At 41.7% G+C, this 19,286-nt stretch overlaps 1 protein-coding gene across 3 annotated transcripts; it reads left to right on the plus strand.

Annotated features, from left to right (window-relative positions):
* Nucleotides 1-4,195: 4,195 nt before the first annotated feature.
* On the plus strand, nt 4,196-19,043 carry MRPS31 (mitochondrial ribosomal protein S31). Of its 3 annotated transcripts, none has more exons than XM_020788060.3 (8): nt 4,530-4,684; nt 6,557-6,590; nt 6,943-7,245; nt 10,247-10,405; nt 13,105-13,227; nt 14,104-14,192; nt 16,229-16,372; nt 18,683-19,043. In XM_020788060.3, the coding sequence occupies exons 1-8, from the start codon at nt 4,666-4,668 to the stop codon at nt 18,940-18,942; spliced, it is 1,131 nt and encodes a 376-aa protein (XP_020643719.3). In that variant the 5' UTR covers nt 4,530-4,665; the 3' UTR covers nt 18,943-19,043. The 3 variants fall into 3 exon arrangements, with proteins under 3 accessions (XP_020643718.3, XP_020643719.3, XP_072858610.2); XM_073002509.2 differs by lacking the exon at nt 6,557-6,590 and adding an exon at nt 4,942-5,046 and having other exon boundaries at nt 4,547-4,684; XM_020788059.3 differs by lacking the exon at nt 6,557-6,590 and having other exon boundaries at nt 4,196-4,684.
* The last annotated feature ends 243 nt before the right edge of the window (nt 19,044-19,286 follow it).

Raw genomic sequence — 19,286 nt, forward strand, 5'->3', positions numbered from 1 at the left:
CTGCGGTTGCCCCTCTCCTCTCCTTCATCACCTCCAAGGCTAAGGAAGGGGGGGGGGCAATTCCCTTCTCTTGTGTCCTCTCCCTCCCTTTTCTCTGCTGATTAGAAACTGTGGGGATTCAGACTGGAGGGTCCCTGAGGGCAGGGTCCTGGGTTTCGTTTGGCTTTAGGAAAGGTTTGTGATGCCAGTGCCTCGGCTGTTCGGGGTCCCGCCTGGCAGGTTAAGGACCAGGCCTTCCTCTGCTGGAGTGCCTGCAGAGCAGGAACACGGGCACCACCTCCTCACACGCTGAAAGAGAGCAAAGAAGAGCAAAAAAAAAATCAACGTTTTGAGAAGCAGAGCTGTTTGGGTGCGGTTAGTGCCCACCTGGACTGCCAGCAAGAGATCGCGATGGACTAACCTCTGAACTCATGTCTCTTTTCAAACTCCCGTGCCTGCCCATGACTGTGCGAAGAAGACTGGGCGGTTTGGTCCTAGAGGGTAGGTTGTGTGTGTGTGTGTGTGTGTGTATTGAACTTTATCCTTCTCCTTCCTCTCCTTTGGAGGCTTGTATGGGGAGGAGGGGGCCAGCACTTCCTCTCCCCTCATCCTGTTTGGCTGCCCTAAATGTCTGGAAGACGCTCTGTTCTGTTACCCTCTGGGGCTATCTCAAAACAATCCCCCACTAGATCAGGCGGGGGCAGCAGAAGAAGAGGGTCATTCCCCCCCTTCTTCACAGGATTGGCCCCATGAGTCTCCTGCACCTGTTCAGGACCTGGGCTCTTTTCAAGGAAGTGGACGGGCACAGCCAATCCCCACTGGGAGGGGTCACCGTGTTTCTTGGACGCAGGCATCTCTGCCCATTGACAGGGGCGGGAAAGTGGAGGCCCTCTTGTCCCTCCTGCTCGTGGAGGACCTTTTGTTTCTGCCAAAACTAACACCAGAAGCAGCAGCACTCAAAGGCTCTCAACCTCCCCCCTCCTAACGAGCAGTGGAACAATAATATTTTAAAAGCCCAACCTGTGTATGCGAGTATGGAGTGATTCCTGGGACTGGGATCCCTCTGGCAGAACTAGCCTGGTGCACATCCCGGCAGAGGCGCTTCGAGCAGTTAAACTGAACTCTCCGGACCTTATTGCTTTGCTGTTTAGGGTACTTCGTTTTAGTTTTATCTGAAGTCTCTATGGGCTTTGTCTTTATATAAAGTATATACAAAATTCTATCCAATACCCACAAACCCGGACAATTTCCCTCTCTTAACCCTTTCTTTTAGTTTCCCCTCCCACTTGGTGCACAGCGACAAAGTTTTGTTGGGCTGTTTTGAAAATCCCTATTTTAATTTATTTTATTTTTAACCCTCTTCATTTCACTCAAAAGTAAGTCCCAAGACTGAATATTCATTCATTCATTCATTTATCCCCACTTTTCCCCTTAAAATGGACCCTAGGCATCTTAGATCATAAAAAGGCAATATTTGACGCTAACAACAGTAAGTATAAAAATATTTTAAAATATCAGATACCACACTTTCAAAAAACAGTAAGCAAGAGCAGCACCAGCAACACATTCAAAGCAGTAAGGCACAATCATCTACAGTATTTAAAAACCCCACTCAGATGGCCTGTCACTCGGGAAGCTTGCTGAGGTTAAATAGTCAGGTTGTTGCTTTGATATGTAGCAAAGGAAGTGTGTTTTTTCGATTCTGGTGACCCCTTTCCTAGATCAGAAAAAGTGGTTTGAAACCAGGATGGGCAAAATGCACTCCCAGGACATTGATGGACTGGGGGAGAGGTTTTTTGTGGTTTTTTGAAAAAGTGGTTTTTCCACTTTCAAAGGATTCCAGTAGCAATGATTTTTACATTATGTAGGTTGGGGTCTTGATCCCCAAACCTCTAAAAAACACACTACAAATCAACATCAGAAGTTAAGTGGAATTTCCTCTCTCCTCCTATTTTCAGTGCGCTCTCTGTTGGCCGGGGGCTAGGAGCAAAAAGACGCCCATCCTTGCCCTCTGCTTGGTCCCACCAGCCCTCCTGGTCGCTCACTCGGAACGCTCTCTGGACATCCTTCTCAGCGCCATAATGTGCGGATGCTGGAGACGCTCGGTTGAAGCCAAAGTCTTGCCCACAACCAAGAGCCTCCAGCAGGAGAGCCCTGAAGCCACTTCTCTCAGCAGCCGGGTCCAGAGCACGAATGACCAGTCAGTCGCCCTGGGCTGGCTGGGAATCCTGTTGCTGTGGCAACCACGTAAACAAGCCAGGTTCTGGAACCCTGCAAAGCAACCACCCATTTTTAAATGAAAATACTAGTCTAGGCTTTCACAGAGCTCAGTGGTGGTTATGTAGGCTGGGCTGCCAACTGCTTCCATGGTCTGGCTCCTGTGCCTAGAAGCAGCAGCCAGAGGTCTTTTGAGGACACCTGCCGAGCTGCCTAAGGGCCATGTTAATGTTTCACAAACACAAAACACATGTTCCTCCTTACTTCCCTTCCTGGCATCCTGGGCCATTTTGCTCTTCTTTTCTATGTCACTACTAGGTAAAGTAAAGGTAAAGGTTCCCCTTGACAATTTTTGTCCAGTCGTGTCCGACTTTAGGGGGCGGCGCTCATCCCGCTCTTCAAGCCATAGAGCCAGCGTTTGTCCGAAGACAATCTTTCCGTGGTCACATGGCCAGTGTGATTTAGACACGGAACGCTGTTTACCTTCCCACCGAAGTGGTCCCTATTTATCTACTCGCATTTGCATGCTTTTGAACTGCTAGGTTGGCGGGAGCTGGGACAGGCGATGGGCGCTCACTCCGTCCCGTGGATTCGATCTTACGACTGCTTGGTCTTCTGACCCTGCAGGACAGGCTTCTGCGGTTTAGCCCACAGCGCCACCACGTCCCTCATGTCACTACTAGCCTGTTGGGAAAGTTCAACCCCAGCATCTCCCAGAATGAAGGTTCCTGAGACACAGGGGTTGATCCTGCATATCTGGACTGGGCTGGGTGGGGCTCCCCTCCTGGGTAGTCAGCTTCCAGAAACTTCTAGGTCTCACATCTCTGTGTGAAGGTTGTAGACTTCTGCCTCCCTTCTGCATCTCAAATCTGGATCTATCCCACATCATACACTGTGTTTAGAGGATACCCATTATTGGAGAGAGTGTGACTTGTTTTTTAAAAGATGCCTGACCCACCTAGTGGTATTGTCTTGAATAAAGATGCAACTGTTCTTCCATTCAGCCTTTGGATGTGGGATGAGGAGGAACTCCATCTTGTTCTTTGCAACATTATTTAGGTCAGCTTGAGATGTCCAACAGAAACACAACTGCTATAAAGCACGTGATGGTGTACTTCATGGCAATGGCAATACCTAGGGTCAGTGCAAAGGGATAGGATCTGGTTTGGGGGCAGATCCCACATAAAAATCATGTGAATGAGTATCCATGACTTGGATTCATGTTTTTCTCCCACTTCAAAGCCATGCATTGTGTTGTAGTCTGTGCATACAGATGGGGCTTATGACTGGATTGGGTTTTTTGCATCTTGGTGTCTTCTTTGTTGTCCCTTCAAAATCTATGCATTTTTAAGCATTTTAAGCCCATTCATATGTGTATTTTAGTGTATTATATTGGCTATTATCATATTGCTCTCATAGTATACAATGTTCTCAAAGCAATGCAAAGCCATGCACTGAAGGACCCACAAGTCCTGTTGTGTAGTTTGTGGGTGCAAATGGGACCTTTGATCTGGCAGTGGTTTAGGGAGGGTTGTACCATGCATCTAAGAATCATATGAAATCAGGAGGATCTATACCTCAGATCCATGTTTTGCACCACTGCAAAGTCATGTGCTGAAGGATCCATGATGTCTTGTTGCATAGTCTGTGGGTATATAAGGGATCTATGATTTGATGGTGATTTGGTGAGGATCCCACGTAAAAATTGTATGAAAGAATGAGGATCCACCTTTTACTTTTCTCCGTCGTACTTAACGGGTTAGAAAACCTCACTGCCACCAATTGGACACGTTGGATTCGGAAAGCGTCAACTTTAGAAAGTGTCCCTGAAGGCATGATACATTTCAGAGCCAAATGATTGCAGGAATTTTTTTTTAAAGAAGAGATGAAATAAGACAGTTTTATGCATTAGGGCAGGTGCCATCGAAGCGACCAACATGAATTTAACCCAACTCCGGGAGGCAGTGGAAAACAGGAGGGCCTGGCGTGCTCTGGTCCATGGGGTCTCGAAGAGTCGGACACGACTTAACGACTAAACAACAACAAGCAACATTCTCACGAAGGCTCCTTCTGGAAACCCGCTCTATGGTCGAACTCTGGCGACTGCAGCCCAGCAAACAACGCATAGATGTCTAAACGAATGCGTTTCCTATTGCGCAGTTGTAGAGTAGATGACAACATCGTCTAACTTCTACACGTATTGGAATAATTCGCAAACAATTCAATTTCCCTTCCTCTCCAAGATTCACGGAGCTACGGAACTAATTGTCTGGGCTTGAGGGTTACGAACTGGGGGAATAAAAGAGAGGCGGAACTTTATGGCGGAAGCGCTTAGTGGAGGAGGGGGGAACACTTAGTGGGACGGACAGGTTGAGTGTATTCTCGCTGCTTTGGAAATAATGTGGCGGAGAAGTGTTGTCCTTCCAGGGAGCTTCTGTGCCGGTATTCACCTGAGGGCCCCGGGACGGGATGTCGTGGCGCCGGACAGGTACTGCATTGCCTCCGGGCTCGGAGGGCTGGAAGACGGCTGCTTCCCAGAACGTGTCGGGCAATGCTTGGTATCCCTTCTCTGCAGCAGCCCTCCCGTGGCGGGAGCATTTCCTTGCAAAGCGTTTTGTTTGTGCGCCTACAGTATTTATGCTGCTTCTAGGCTTTCTGCGGCAGACCTAGCGAGGGGAGGCTTGTTTACAGACGAGAATAACCAGGCTCCCCCCCCCCCCTTCCCATATCTATTGCTGAACAAAGCACGGTGCAGTAGATTAAGGGGCAGAAGAGAGGAATGTGTGAATGGTGAGACGGTTCAAACAGGTGAAACTAAGGATCTGTATCCCAAGATTATAGTTCGTGCAGGTATGCATTCATAGCTAAAACAGTAGGATTGTCTTGGCAGAGTGTGAAAGTCTGACTTTAAAAACCGCTGGCTAGACAGCAGAAAAATGCAGGGACTTAAGAGCAGAATTAACTTCACATCCCCCCAACGTAGACCACCCCTTAATTCTAACACTAGTTGAGTACTGAATAAAAAAGGGCAGGAAAAAACTTTTAAATGGAGAGGTGTGACTCTTCAAAATCAGAGGCAGAGAGGCAACAAGGTTACTGCTGGATTGATTGATTGATTGATTGATTGATTGATTGATTGATTGATTGATTGACACCCCAGCCTAGAAAGGTCCCTCCCAGCAGAAACTCTAAAAGACAGCATAGGAAGGTTGCTAAAGCTCCAACAGATTGTACAAAGAATGTACCAGCCCTGATTGTTTGACCAGGCTTCCATAATTTGGTGCTCTTCAATTGTGTTGCATTACAACTCTCATTATGCCGAACCAGTAAGGCAGTGGTCCCCAACCTTGGGCCTCCAGATGTTCTTGGACTTCACCTCCCAGAAATCCTGGCCAGCAGAGGTGGTAGTAAAGGCTTCTGGGAGTTGTAGTCCAAGAACATCTGGAGGCCCAAGGTTGGGGACCACTGCAGTAAGGCCATGTGGGCTGAGAGCTACAGTCTCTGCTCATTTGGAGGGCTCTGACTTGGGGAAGCCAAGCCAAGTATACCTCCTTCCTTTGTTTTCTGGGGTTAGTCACAGTTCAGTGACAGCTGGGTCACAAGTAGGGCTGCCAACAAATTGTTGCAGTGTATCCCCAACCACATCAGGTTACATCCTAACCCTCTGGGAGTGCTTGTTGCAAGAGGACTTAAGCAAGCCAGATCTCTCTTCTGTCTTGTTCTCTAGCTTCATCTTTAGTTTGCCTTCAAGTCAGTATTTTATAAGCCCTGGAAACTTACAGGTCTTTGCCAGTCTCTTCTTTGATTGTAATAATTTCTTTTAACTTAAAAACATATACTTTTGCATATCTTTTGCATATCTTAACTTATTTTTGGTGCCCCTGTGCCCCTTCTACCTTCTTGTTTACTATTAGACTGGAATGATTGGGTTGTACATAGCCTTTGTGTGCATATGCAAAGTTAAAATGATTTTTCCCCTATGTCAGTTTCAATTTGATGTGTTGTAGGCCAAAAAAATATAGCACTGGAAATTCTTTATACTGAAAATTTAATTAAGGAATCTCTCAAATGCGTAAAAACAACAAGCCCTTGTGTGAGACGTTACAGACAACCAAGATTTATTTGGCATAGAGATTGGGAGTTTAATTCCCCACTGTGCTTCCTTGATAGGAGCTGGATTAAATGATCCATAGGGTCCCTTCCCATTCTGCAGTTCTAATATGATGATGATATAACTATTTTCACGGACCGTAGCCCATTTCTTCATGTATATGTAGATATCAGTTATCATCTATGATAGCTTATGCCAAATACTTTTTAGTGTTTAAGGGGCCATAAGCACTCCTTGTTTTTACTGCAGCATGGCTATCTCTGGACATTTCTCAAATACCAAGGTATGTGTGGTACTGACCCAATGATTTTCCTAAGGTCTGAGCTTATAAAATAACATTTACAGCAAAAGATACTATGGCAATTTACTGTGTGTTGATGTTCCATAAAGCTGCAGCTTTTGGAAATAGGCATATTCAGTACATTTTGAGAGCAAAGTATTCTGGAATAAAAGACCAGAAATAACTCATAATAAATACTGTAGTGTAAATTGTCTAGTAAGAACACAAAAAGACTGCAGTCCTGTTGCTCATATTGTTAGGCATGTTTCTAATGGAAAGCACCTTGACAGCTGACTTGTAAAACAGATGGCTAGTATATATCTTATGTCTATGCTTTTTGTAATTTCTTTTCCAGGAGGACACAGAGGTTTCTAGGCACCACCCCTTTCTTCTGCAACAAAGAAGATGAACCAGTTAGTGGCATTGATAAAAATACTTCATTAAGCCCAAAGGAAACAAAGAAAGTAACTACAAAGAAGAATTTGCTGAAAATAATTAGTTCAATGAAGGTAGAAATAAATACAGCAAAAAGATTTCAGATGATGAAAGTCCAAAAAAATCAGAACCAAACAAAAGACTTGCAAGAGAGTAAGGAGGGTAGAAATATGGAGAGTACAAGTAGCATGTTCCAAAAAGCTACCGAAGACCAAGCTAAGAGGTAAGGTCTTGGATCTGTTCTCAACTGCTCTGTGCCTGCAAGGATCATGGATATTGCTGTGGTTGATATGTGCCATCAAGTTGCCTACAACTTATGGTGGCCCTATGAATGAGCACTCTTCAGAATGTCCTGTCCTCAACTGCCCTGGCTCAGCTTTTGCAAACTTCAAGCCTGTGGCTTCCTTTAGTGAGTCAGCCCATCTCACGTTTGGTCTTCCACTTTTCCTGGTGTCTTCCACCGTGTATGTTTACTTAGAACAGTAGTGAAGCATCAATATCTCATCAGTATATATATCATATAATACAGCTGCAATGAAGAGCCATGAGGACACTCAAAGATGCATTGTTCCAGTTCAGATTGTATGGAAGTGTTCTGCAAAGGAGAATATTCCTTGTTGTTTTTTGTGCAGAAAATTACAGCACTGTTGATTTTATGGTTTTATGAATCAACCCCTTAGAAACCATGGCAGTCCTGACAGTTTGCAGAGTCTATATTAGCACAGCATTGCACAAAATATTTGCTCATGTAAAGCTTTGTCCAGTGCCAGAAACCTCAATTAAGGCTTCTGTGCATGTCACAAATCATATTTGATTAGCAATGCAGCTTGTGGATCCCTGTATGAGAGTGATCATATTACTAGGTAGAACTTTTATTAAGCAGAACAGAAGGTTAGCCAGTTCTTACTTGTATGTAACTATGACTAATTGAGTAGCTGTTTATTGGTTTTAAAAAAGAGAGAATACTTAATTTGTGGCTTGTATTGGACTGATTAATGAGTAGAATAATTCTGTATAAATTTTACCATGACTAAGTAAAAGTTCTAAAGAGGGAAAAAAATTCTTTTGGGAGGAGGCACTGTTTTAGAAAAAAATATTCCTTGTTCAGTGTCAGGGAATGCCTATTTTTAGGTGGTGCTGTTCAGGAAGAAAGGCTAAGATAAAAGTGGAGACCTGAATGGCTTGACCCTCATTTCTAAATTAGAGCAGCTCCTGGCCTTCCTTTACAGTGGTGTCAAATAAGCCGTCCTTACTTCAAATGGCACATTTTGAAGCGGGGCTGCTCATGTGATAGAGATCTGAGCTGACTGTGGTCTGCAGCGAAAGAGAAGTGAGAGGAAGAAAGGTGGTTGTATTTCTTCACACATTAAACAAAAGCACCCTTGTGTGTTTTTGTGCATGATGTGAAGTGAGACACAGCTTTCCTCCTATGGGGAAGAGTGATGTGAATTCAGCCCAGTGAAACCTCAAAGACGCTGTGTTCAACAGGGGATCAGGTGGCCGTGTGTCCTACCCTTTCCCCCGAAAACAGGACAGGGACTTATATTAATTTTTGCTCCAAAAACACATTAGGGCTTATTTTCAGGGGATGCTTTAGTTTTTTTTCATGGACAACAATCTACGTTTATTCAAATATAGTTATGTCATCTTTTTCTGGTTCCTGCACAATGGTGGAAAGCGGGGTTTCACTTAACTGGGGCTTATTTTGGGGGTAGGGCTTATGCTACATGCATCTTGAAAAATCGTACTAGGGCTTATTTTCAGGTTAGGTCCTATTTTAGGGGAGACAGTGTACTTTATAGAGGATGCCCATCTGTTTGAAGGACAAAGAAGGACACAAAGAGAGACGGAAGTGGCCTTGAGTTCCCCATCAGTATTTAGCATCTGGACATCAGACTGAGCAGGCATACAGGCTATTTCCTGCTCACAATCTTTGCAGCTTTATTTTAAGTACAGTATTTATTCCTAAATTTGGATTTGTACATCTAAAAGAATATGCTATGCATATTTTATTGCACATTTGTTCCCATGTTGAAGGGAGCAGAGGTTTGAGGCATTTCTTGTTTTTTGACAATGAAGTGGCCAGCCTAGTAAGAGCATGAGGCTTGGTTCAAGGCCAGAGCAAGCATCCTCTCTACCATTTTAGTGTGTAATTACTGGCAAACTTGATGCTGCAATATGAGTGGCTCTGACTGCTGTTCTCTTTTGGGCCTAGTTTTAAGATACTAATGCTGACCTTTCAGAGCCATTGGAGCCAGGTTATTTGAAACCCCAGTTATACCCATATGGACATTGAGATCAACTTCTTAGGCCTTACTTTCAGGTCACCAGTGACAGTCATTATGCAGAGGGAGTAGCAGCAACAGGTCCTTCTGTGTGGTGGGCCCAGATCTCAGCAGTGACCTCCTAGGGAATCTGTGTTCCCCTCTCTCTAGCTTTTAAGAATGCCCTGCATTTGGATGATTTTATGGTCATTATCGTAGAATCATAGAAAAGTGAAATTGAGAGGGGCCTACAAGCCCAACCCCCTGCTCAATGCAGGAATACAATCAAAGCATATCTGCCAGGTGCTTATCCAAGTTTTTCTTGAACGTCTCCAGTGTTGGAGCACTCACCAAAACCCGAAGTAACTGGTTCCACTGTCGTACTGCTCTAACAGTTAGGAAGGTTTTCCTGATATTCAACCAAAATCTGGCTTCCTTTGAGCCTATTGTTGTGTGTCCTGCACTCTGGGATGACTGAGAACAGATCCTGCCCCTCCTCTGTATGACAGTCTTTCAAATGTTTGAAAAATGCTATCATATCATCCCTCAACCTTCTTTTCTCAAGGCTAAACATGCCCAGTTCTTTCAACCTTTCCTCATAAGGCTTGTTTTCCAGCCCCCTGATCATCCTTGTCACCCTCCTCTGAACTTGTTAACAATTTGTTAGCATCCTTCTTGAAGTGTGGTGTCCAGAACTGGACACAATGTGCACCCTGAAAGGCAGATTAGAAATCATAGTAGAAATAGTTAATAGTACATGTTTGAAAAGAAAAGTTTATTGTTCTGAAAAATACAAATTTGGTAAAATGAAATGTGAAGATGTTGGTGATGCTCTCGCTTGCTTTGAAATAATTGCTGCTGGTTTTCTTTCAGCGACTGTTTTTAATATCGTTGATAAAACTAGGGAAAACAAGCAGCAAAGAGAAATCAGTGTCTCTTTTTTTCACTCCTTTCTTCCAGTAATGTAGGGATTAAGCCAGAGTTGGTGGAAGCTGCGTCTGCCGTTGTCTCCTCACTCCCTTTCAAAAAAGAAACTACAGTTTCAGAATTGCTTCAAATACTGAAAAAACACAATGACCTGGTTAGTGGACGTCGGAACGTAAGTGCCCCAGACATAAGGTGTGTACACCCTATGCTGTTTCTACTGTTGCATTGGGATCTTTGTTTTGTTTTTACTGTTAAAGACCAGCACAGTATCAGTTGCTGATCTTTGTTTTACTGTGCATATGTGTGTGTGTGTGTGTTTTTATATATTGCATTTCATAGTTGAAGAGATCAGGCTGATTTATTCTTAGAATATAATTATACTAAAAAAACATTTTATATATGATATCACCATGTTAGCCTCTGCCAAAAATTCCTGAGAGGCAAGATTTAAATATGAATTGTGAAATAGCTTTACCAAATATTTCAGGACCTGAGATGGATCCTATATTAAGGAAGGACCTTGTGATTCTGCAGTGTAGTTCTTCTTTCGAGTTAGTCTCAATAATTAAAGACTTTCCCTGTCTCCTGCGGCTTGTGTTACTCACATGTAATCTGTTTCATTGTGTGGAATATATGGGAGACATAAGATGGAAGAAAGAAGTCTCTAATTGCTAGATTTCCCCTCCCCTGTTGGTGACATCATCACCCTTCACAGCTCTAACATACACAAGAAGTGAGATAATATCTTCTGGACATTATAGTCCACATTGAGTACAACTGTTTCTGTTCTGTTTCCATCGGTTATGTGCTTCACCAGTGCCAGGGAGACAATTTAGGATTCTGCATGCCTTAGCATCAAAAATCTTTGTTCTGTTTCTAAGCTAAATTATATTAACAACAAATTCCATACTGTTTGGACAGAATCTCTCAGAATCCTATGTCCTGCATTGCTGCTAACTACTAGAAGATTCTGCAAATTGTAGTCCAAAACATTTTTTTTCAAGCTTTGATTGATTCTTTCCCCTGTGTTTTGATGCTGTGAAAATGTTCCAGGAAAATAGGCCATTTCTATTTACTATGTTAATACTCATAATATTATGACTACTGTTACTGCTTTTTCCGAGTTGGACAGAATTATTTTTTGAGCTAGGTTCTGTATTTTTGTGATTATCTTGGTTTCTCTACATGCTTGTTATAGTTTGTATTTATGCCTGTTAAGCAGGGTGAATAGAACTGGAGAAAGATGTACAGGACCTTTTAGGGAAATGAATTAATGGCTGAAATCCTGTTCTGCAGCTATGTGTGACTAACATGAAACTGTGGAAGTGGTAGTGAAAATTGGCAGGGTGGAAGTAATATCCAGAACGGTCATGATGGAAATTGTAGGATTAGTAACAACAACCATACTGCACAGTGCTGGCTGCCTGCATACTTACATAAGAGTAAACTGTACATTATGCCAGCTTGAGCAGGATGTCAACCAATGCTTCCTGTAACTGCTGGAACTTAATAGTTGTATATTATTGAGCTAATTTATTTTCTGCTATGTCACGTCAGTGGCTGATTGTCATCATTAGCAACCCAAGAGTATTGAAATCCAGGGTGAGCTCATCCACTTTATTTCCAGATGTTACTTTATTTTGGTACTAAAAATAACAGAATGTTTAATGGCATCTTAAAAACTAAGACATTTATTGTTTATTGGGCTATTTCTCTGGAATTTATGCTGGTCATGATTCCTAACTTGATGTCATTGGCATATTTCATCAGACTATTCCAAGCTCCCTTCCAAAGATCTCTACTAAAAATGATGAATAAAGGAGGTACCAGGACTTTTCTCTTGGACTTCACAAATTATTCTTTTAAAACATTTGATTATTAGCAGGACCTTCTATCGTTTTCCCTTTAAATGTTTCTTTATTGAACCAAACAGTAGTTGTGTTTATACATGTTTTCCTTTTTCATAGCCTCTTGAAATGCAGGTAGGTAGCTGTGTTTCAAAGCCTTCTTTCAGAAAATCCGCCTGCCTTTTTGATGATCAGTAAATGGATCACCCTTGGAGCTTCGTTCCTGTGTTTCTTGGATACATGAGTTTCTGCCAATAGACCACTGCTGAGTTGTACTCTGTGCAGTTGTATAATATGACTTGTGGATATCACTACTCTTTGCCCATCAGTTTGGCAGACATAGGAAGGGCAGAATGTTTGCTAAATGGAAATAACTATATAGAATTAGTGGGTAGAATTATATTTCTCTCAGTGGAGATTATGGCATGGCTTTATAAAAATACTAAAAGCTTCAGCTACATTACCAATTGAACAAAATCTAGAATTCAACATGATTCCTAATTTGATGTCAGGGCCTCCTCTGTTGCAGCCCCAAAGCGTTGAAAGACAGGACTACTGACCCACTATCCCTGTTAACTCTTGGGAAGGTGTGGAAGCTGCCATCTGTATTCTGGCGGGTCTTCCAGTGAGTGAAGAACCATACAACATTGCTGCTCTAGGTTTTTAAAAAGCATGTTAGTTTAAAGTGCTTATTCATGCTTTATTTTATAATCAGCTTTAAACTGAAAACAGACATGGAATTTATTGGTGTATCTGTTTTAAAAATATTATTATTTTGTTTAGTTGAGGAGGCTCTCAGGGCAGCTTATAGGTCAGTAGAAATCAGACCCTTATGCTTCAGAGTCTGGAAGAAACTGCATAAAGGGAGGGAAAAGGATAAGAGGAAAGCAGGGGCTAGTCATTTGTATACATACAACATTTTAAATAAGGTTGAGTGTTTTTGTTGTTGTTGTTTAATCACATTTTAACTACTGTACTGTAAAGGAAGACTGTTAGACTGTATAGAGAATGCAGTTTACTCATTGTTGACGTTCTTAATTTCAGTAAAATCGTTTCCAGCATGAAGGTTCAGAAAGAGAAGTCACCACAAGTTACCTCTAGGTTATCCAGTCTGATGTTGTCTGACAGTGATGGACAAAAGTATAGGACAAAAAAAGCACGGAAAAGGTAATTCTCTTTAAATGTTCTCCAACAGGCTCCTATTTCTCATATGCTTGCTTGTTGTAATCAAAAGGGGTGCGCTATGCCAATCAAATACAGATTTGCAGACAGTGCACCAGCTGCTTAATGAAGACTTTGCTGAAGATTGTCTGATTAGCAGCTAATTCATGGTAAGTGTTTTTGTTACTTTGGCTTCTTTGACTGTGTTGTGAAGTGGAATAAAGTTATCAGCTAGTCACAGTACTTATGAACAACAGTTGAAGCATTTGTGGCAGCAGTAGGAAAAATTAAAAATGTAGATCACACTAGTTATCGAAGCAATAAGCGGAATCGGGGATGCCATGCAATTCTATTATTATGAGCTTGTTGTTCAAAGTCCAATATGCATGCTATAGAGTTAAAAATAATTCTTCCTTAGATTTTGTATTCAAGAAAGAAAATAAAAAGTGAAGAAATACAGACTCGTGGCCATGATGACTGTCAGTCTAGGATTGATATCGCTTAGTAGCTTGAAGCATAAACTAGTCCAAATACAGAAATATATTAGCATGTTTAGCCACAGGCTCCTGTACATAAAGTTATTTGAAACAATATTATGTAAACATCTGAATATAAGTTATGTACTTAACAAATGATACGTTATTTTCTTGTGTTTTTGCAAAGAAAATAAGTTTCTATCTTAATGGCTAGAAATTGCAGAGGATAGACAATATCTGCTGAAATCTAGGAAAGCAGAGGATTGTTTGAATAAGATTACTACCTTTTGAAGGAAGGACTGTGTGCCCTGGATAGTATTACATTTTCCCACATGACTAGTAGAATGAGAATAAATGCTTAAAATCTCCCCACCCCCACCCCTTTTCCCATTGTTTTATCTTGAAGAGAACTATATTCAGGAAGAGGACTTGATATTTTCACTCCTACTGCTGAAGCAAAGGGAGCACTTCAGACAGAGGGAGCCCTTCAACCAGGTTAGTGGTGAAGGAGGAGCAACAAACCAGCAACTACCATTTGATGTAATAAAAGATATCCATGGTGCCACAGTAATTATATTGGTTGTTAAGATGCGGCGAGTCGTGTAGGCCTCCTAGAGAAGCTGACTTCATGCTACATCTGTGTGTCTAGAAAAGATTATTGTCTTGATGGATACCTGGATGATGAGGTCTAGCACTAGTGCCACACAGTACTATTGATACTGAAATGAACTAACATTTGTATACTGTACAAGTATTTGCATTCAGTATAACGTTTCCAGTCATGCTACCAGTATGTTTTTGAAAGCCATGTTAAAGTCACAAAGCACGTTTGAACTCTTTGTTTCTTTGTAGACATGCATAGGATTACACTAATGCACCTGTAATAAATAAGAGAGCTGCTAATGCCCTGTTTCCCTGAAAATAAGACCTAACCTGAAAATAAGCCCTTGTAGGATTTTTCAGGATGCTCGTAATATAAGCCCCACCCCAAAAATAAGCTCCAGTTAAATGAAACCCCGCCCTCCACCATTGTGCAGCAAGAAGATGACCTGACTACATTTGAATAAATGTAGATTGTTGTACATGAACAGAAACAAAACATCCCCTGAAAATAAGCCCTAATGCCTATTTTGGAGCAAAAATTAATATAAGACCCTGTCTTATTTTTGGGGAAACACGGTATGCATAACAGTTGCTCACAGGTAGCATATTTTGCACAGGATTTTCCTAGCAATGTTTGTTACTAGTCCATAGGTGGTGGGCAAGCCTCCTTCTGCTGATTGTTCTGCTACCTGGATTGATCAAGAACTCTGGTGTGTGCTCTTGCACCTCAAGCCAAAGGAGCCACCTTCCCTTTCCAAGAACAGCATGTCTTAGCAGCCCTTCCTTCAGATATTTGCTGCTCATGTCAGAGAAGGAGGCCAGTGGCTCAGAACCAAAGTACGTGATTTATATGCAAAACATCCCTGGTTAATTCTTGGCATCTCCAGATACAGCTGGGAGAGTCTCCTTTGCAACAAAGGGCTGGATATCCTGTACCCCTGTTTTTGGTTTTAAACCCCAGGTCCCATGGTTCCTAAACTTTGACTATTCTAGATGGAGTTAATGGGAATCGTCATCCCAAATATGTGAAAAATCATATCATTCTCACACCTTTGCTTAGAAAGTGACTGCCCATCATTGGGGATCGTTTTGATCCAGATGGATCAATGCTCTCCATGTAAAGCATCTCTCTGTGTTTTTAAGAAATAGAAGCTCAAAGAAGAAGGTGTGACTTAAGGGTTAGGGGTTGAACCATGGGCAGATTCTACTAACAGCTACCTTGATGCTCTTTCCTAGTTTTGGGAGTATTTATTCATGGACTTATATTTGGAATTCATCTAATCCACCTTCATTAGAACAGAAGCCATGTTCCTGGAACAAAATTGTCCATGCCGGTCCAGTTTTCCCTTTTATAAGACATAGAGACAAATTCTTGGAAACAAGCCTGTTGTTTTCAAGCCATTTGAGTCATTCCTGAAAATATAATCTAGAGAAAATTAACATAAATCATAATTACTTTTCAAATGCGGACTAAAGTACATAGTTTTAAATGCACGATTTTCTTTGGACTGTGCTTTTATTTACAAATAATGATAGTAATAAATTCAAGCAAGTAGAGGATCTCTTCATCTTCCCCTCCATACAGTGGAAATTCTATTGATGTTTCTGCTAATCAGCAGTCTTGGTAAACTGTAACCATATTGATGAGGAAAATGAGATAAAGGAGTGATGTAGTAAAAAAAACACCCCTGTTTTTTAATACATTGTGCTCGAAATATGTTTCCATAACTCTGACACTAATTGGGATTTGTTTGCAGTAGCAGAAAGAAACAGCTATTTTAGAATTTTGAAACTGCAGCGTTCCCCCCCCCTTCCTCCCCCAGAAACTTGACAATCTTGATGCTGTTTGTCATCTCCATCTAGCAACAACCTCTACGGAAATATGGCTTGTTCATAATATATTTTGTTATTTTCAATTATCTATATAGTGACACCTCCTACACTATGGGATCTGGAACTTGCTGAAGAAATTGCAGCAGTCTATCAGCAAGCACCTGATAATGCTTTTGAGGAGATGATCCAGTGGACAAAAGAAGGGAAACTTTGGGAATTTCCAATTAACAACGAAGCTGGTATGTATCCCAATTAGATTCTGTCCACTCAGTTGTTCTTCCCACAATATGTGTTTGTGCAATACAATAAAACATATGATGAATCACTCTTGGAGTGGTTTTCAGGTTGTTTTTGACCGCTTTCTATAAAAAATAAGGTGAGAGCCCACCCACATGCAAGTCTTCTTTTCAGTTTTATACAGCCGGCCCTAAGCACTTAATGGAACAGCTCGAAATCCTGTTGAGTGAGCAGGTGCCTGCTTGTGAAATGTTGGACATCTACTCACATGACACTACATTTCTTTTAAGTCACAGTTTTAAGACACACATAGGAACCCAATTCCCGATTGATGCTGCCACTATTTGCTTACGGAATCCCTTTTTGCCAGTCTCATTATTATAGCTATTATTTGTTGATAGCTGTCCAGTACACCCAGTGTGGTGTATTGGGTAGAGTGTTGGAGTAGGACTCATGAGACCTGGGATCAAATCCCTGCTTGTCATGGAAACTCACTAGCGGGGCGAGGGTGGCAATGCTGAACCATTCCTTGAACGTTTCGCAAACCTTGAAAAGAATATTGGGTTGGCTAGAAGTCAAAAGGGATGACAACAACTATTCATTAATGCTTCAGCTTTACAATTTCAGTTTATCCCGACATCTTCTGAAAGCATGACGCTGCTGGAGCCTCTTAACTAAATGAATATTTCAAAGGGGCAATTTTGAAGTGGACATTGTGATTTTCTAACCGCTCTCCTCAGGAGGGCTAGCTTTTGGTAGAAGATATCTGACCTTGGATTTTTTTTCCTGGGATAAACTTTGAGCAGCAAAACCACTGAGAGTAAGAAGTAGTATGTAGAACCAGTCTCCTTATTAAGAGAGACCATCAAATGGCAGATCACTTTCCTGTAGAGTGCAGTTTCTCTAGAGAGCCAGCTGTTGGAGAGAAATTGGTTGAGTCCCAGGTGCTTTGTTGTAAGTTGATTGCTCCTTGTATATGATTTTACAAACTAACAAAATTCTAAGTTGTTCAGTAGCAACAGACTTTCTTTTCCCATCTCTGTGTTCCTGTGTTTTAGAAAGCAGGGGAGTTTCCTTGATGGCTACCCAAAATAAAAACTATAGTAGGATCCCAGTAGCCACTCTGTTCCCCATACAGCGCATCACTAGTGCTGTGGAAGAACGGAAATGACAGCGTCCACATGTACAAATGCTAGATTTATAGCACTGTCCTGTCTCTAGTCTCACAAGCCTTACTAGCCTGGTCCGATCAATTGGTATTTGGAGAAAGCGAGTCTTGTTGGCAAACATTTCATCCGGGTTTTGCATCTATGTCGTGGAAGTTGTGCTGTGTTTTTCCCCCTCTGGCAGGCTCCCCTTCATGCAGCTGATCACATGAGTGTAAGCACAGCCGATTTTATAGGCAACCCTTCCCCATTCACACAAAAAAGAGTTTTCTGAAGGGGAAGAAACACTCACACAATTGCTCTTGTACAGTCATGTGAGTGAACAGGATTCGAGCCCTTCTGTTTAACAGGCATACTCCTAAATAATCAGAGCTCATTTTGTGTGTTTATTTGGGGTAGAAATTAAGGTAAAAGAAGAGTGGATGGGGTGCCTATGTTTTAAGGGAGGTGGAAGAGGGCTGATCTGTGGTCTGAATGGCCTAGCTGTTGGGGTACAGCTTCAATCCTACGTTTTTGCTTTAAACCAAAGGGATTTTCTCATTGGGGAATATACTAGTCATACCTGCAGACTGACTTCAGTCATATGGCTGTCGTGAATTTAATATTTTCAGATAGGTGATGGGATCCAGCACTTTAAAGGCCCCTTTGATCCTGCAGCTGGCATGAAGGAGTGGCAAAGAGAGTTGCTCCCCCCCCCCAAGTCAGGGATGTTACAGAATTTCCCAAATGTTTTACAAGTTTAACAAAGCCCTTAAGATTCTGAAGGTGCCTAATGAATATAGGTTACAGATTATTTTAAACCATTTCTTAATGCCCATTCTCATTCCTGTGGCTTTGTTGGTTGCTTTTGTGAGACAGAATTCAAATGCATTGTTAGAGACTGTTCAGGGAGACCTGTGTGATCCAAAGTTATCCTGTGAGAGGACAAACTAGGAAATTGAGTGGAAGACTTTTTTTGTCCTTACTGCAAAAATGCAGGTTCTTTTGGGGAAAAGAAGGATAGAAGTGGTGGTTGGAGAGAGGCTGGCATATTTTGAGGTGGTATGCCATTCATTCTCAGTTGTATTCATTCTCTGGAGAATAGCAAAATGCTTGTTTTCCAGCAGGATTGATTTCTGACTGTTTTTGTGTTATTGACTTCTTTAGGATTCGTGGATGATGCTGAATTTCACGAGCATATATTTCTGGAAAAATACTTGGACGAATTTCCTAAGGAAGGCCCAATTCGTCATTTCATGGAGCTTGTGACTTGTGGACTTTCCAAAAATCCATACTTGAGTGTTAAAGAAAAGGTGGAACACATTCATTGGTTTCGGGATTACTTTAAGGAAAAAGAAGAGCTGCTTAAGGAAATTGAAGCACATGAGAAGGAAGCCTTGGCTAAAAGCAAGACTCTGTCAAAGTGAAAATAAAACATCAACAATAACACTAATTTTATGTAAATGCCACTGGATTGTTATATATCCAATCTGGAAAACAGATGACTATATAAAAAGTATTTTTAAAACTGTTCGCCATTGTTGTCATTTTAGGAAAAGTTGGAGATCCACATTTCTTAAATACAGAATTGGCAGAAAAGAGATGCATTCAGATTGTTCAAGGAACAGTTGGAACTGTCCATCTCTGTTAACTCCATTCACATTCTTAAGACACCCCTTCCTGCTCTTTAGCTAATTATATTTGGAAGTTAAATGAATCCATAGGAGGAGGACTTATAGTCATACAAAGCTCTTGGTGGCAATTATTATTC

This window comes from Pogona vitticeps, chromosome 1, assembly GCF_051106095.1.
Source record: "Pogona vitticeps strain Pit_001003342236 chromosome 1, PviZW2.1, whole genome shotgun sequence".
Lineage (NCBI taxonomy): Eukaryota > Metazoa > Chordata > Lepidosauria > Squamata > Agamidae > Pogona > Pogona vitticeps.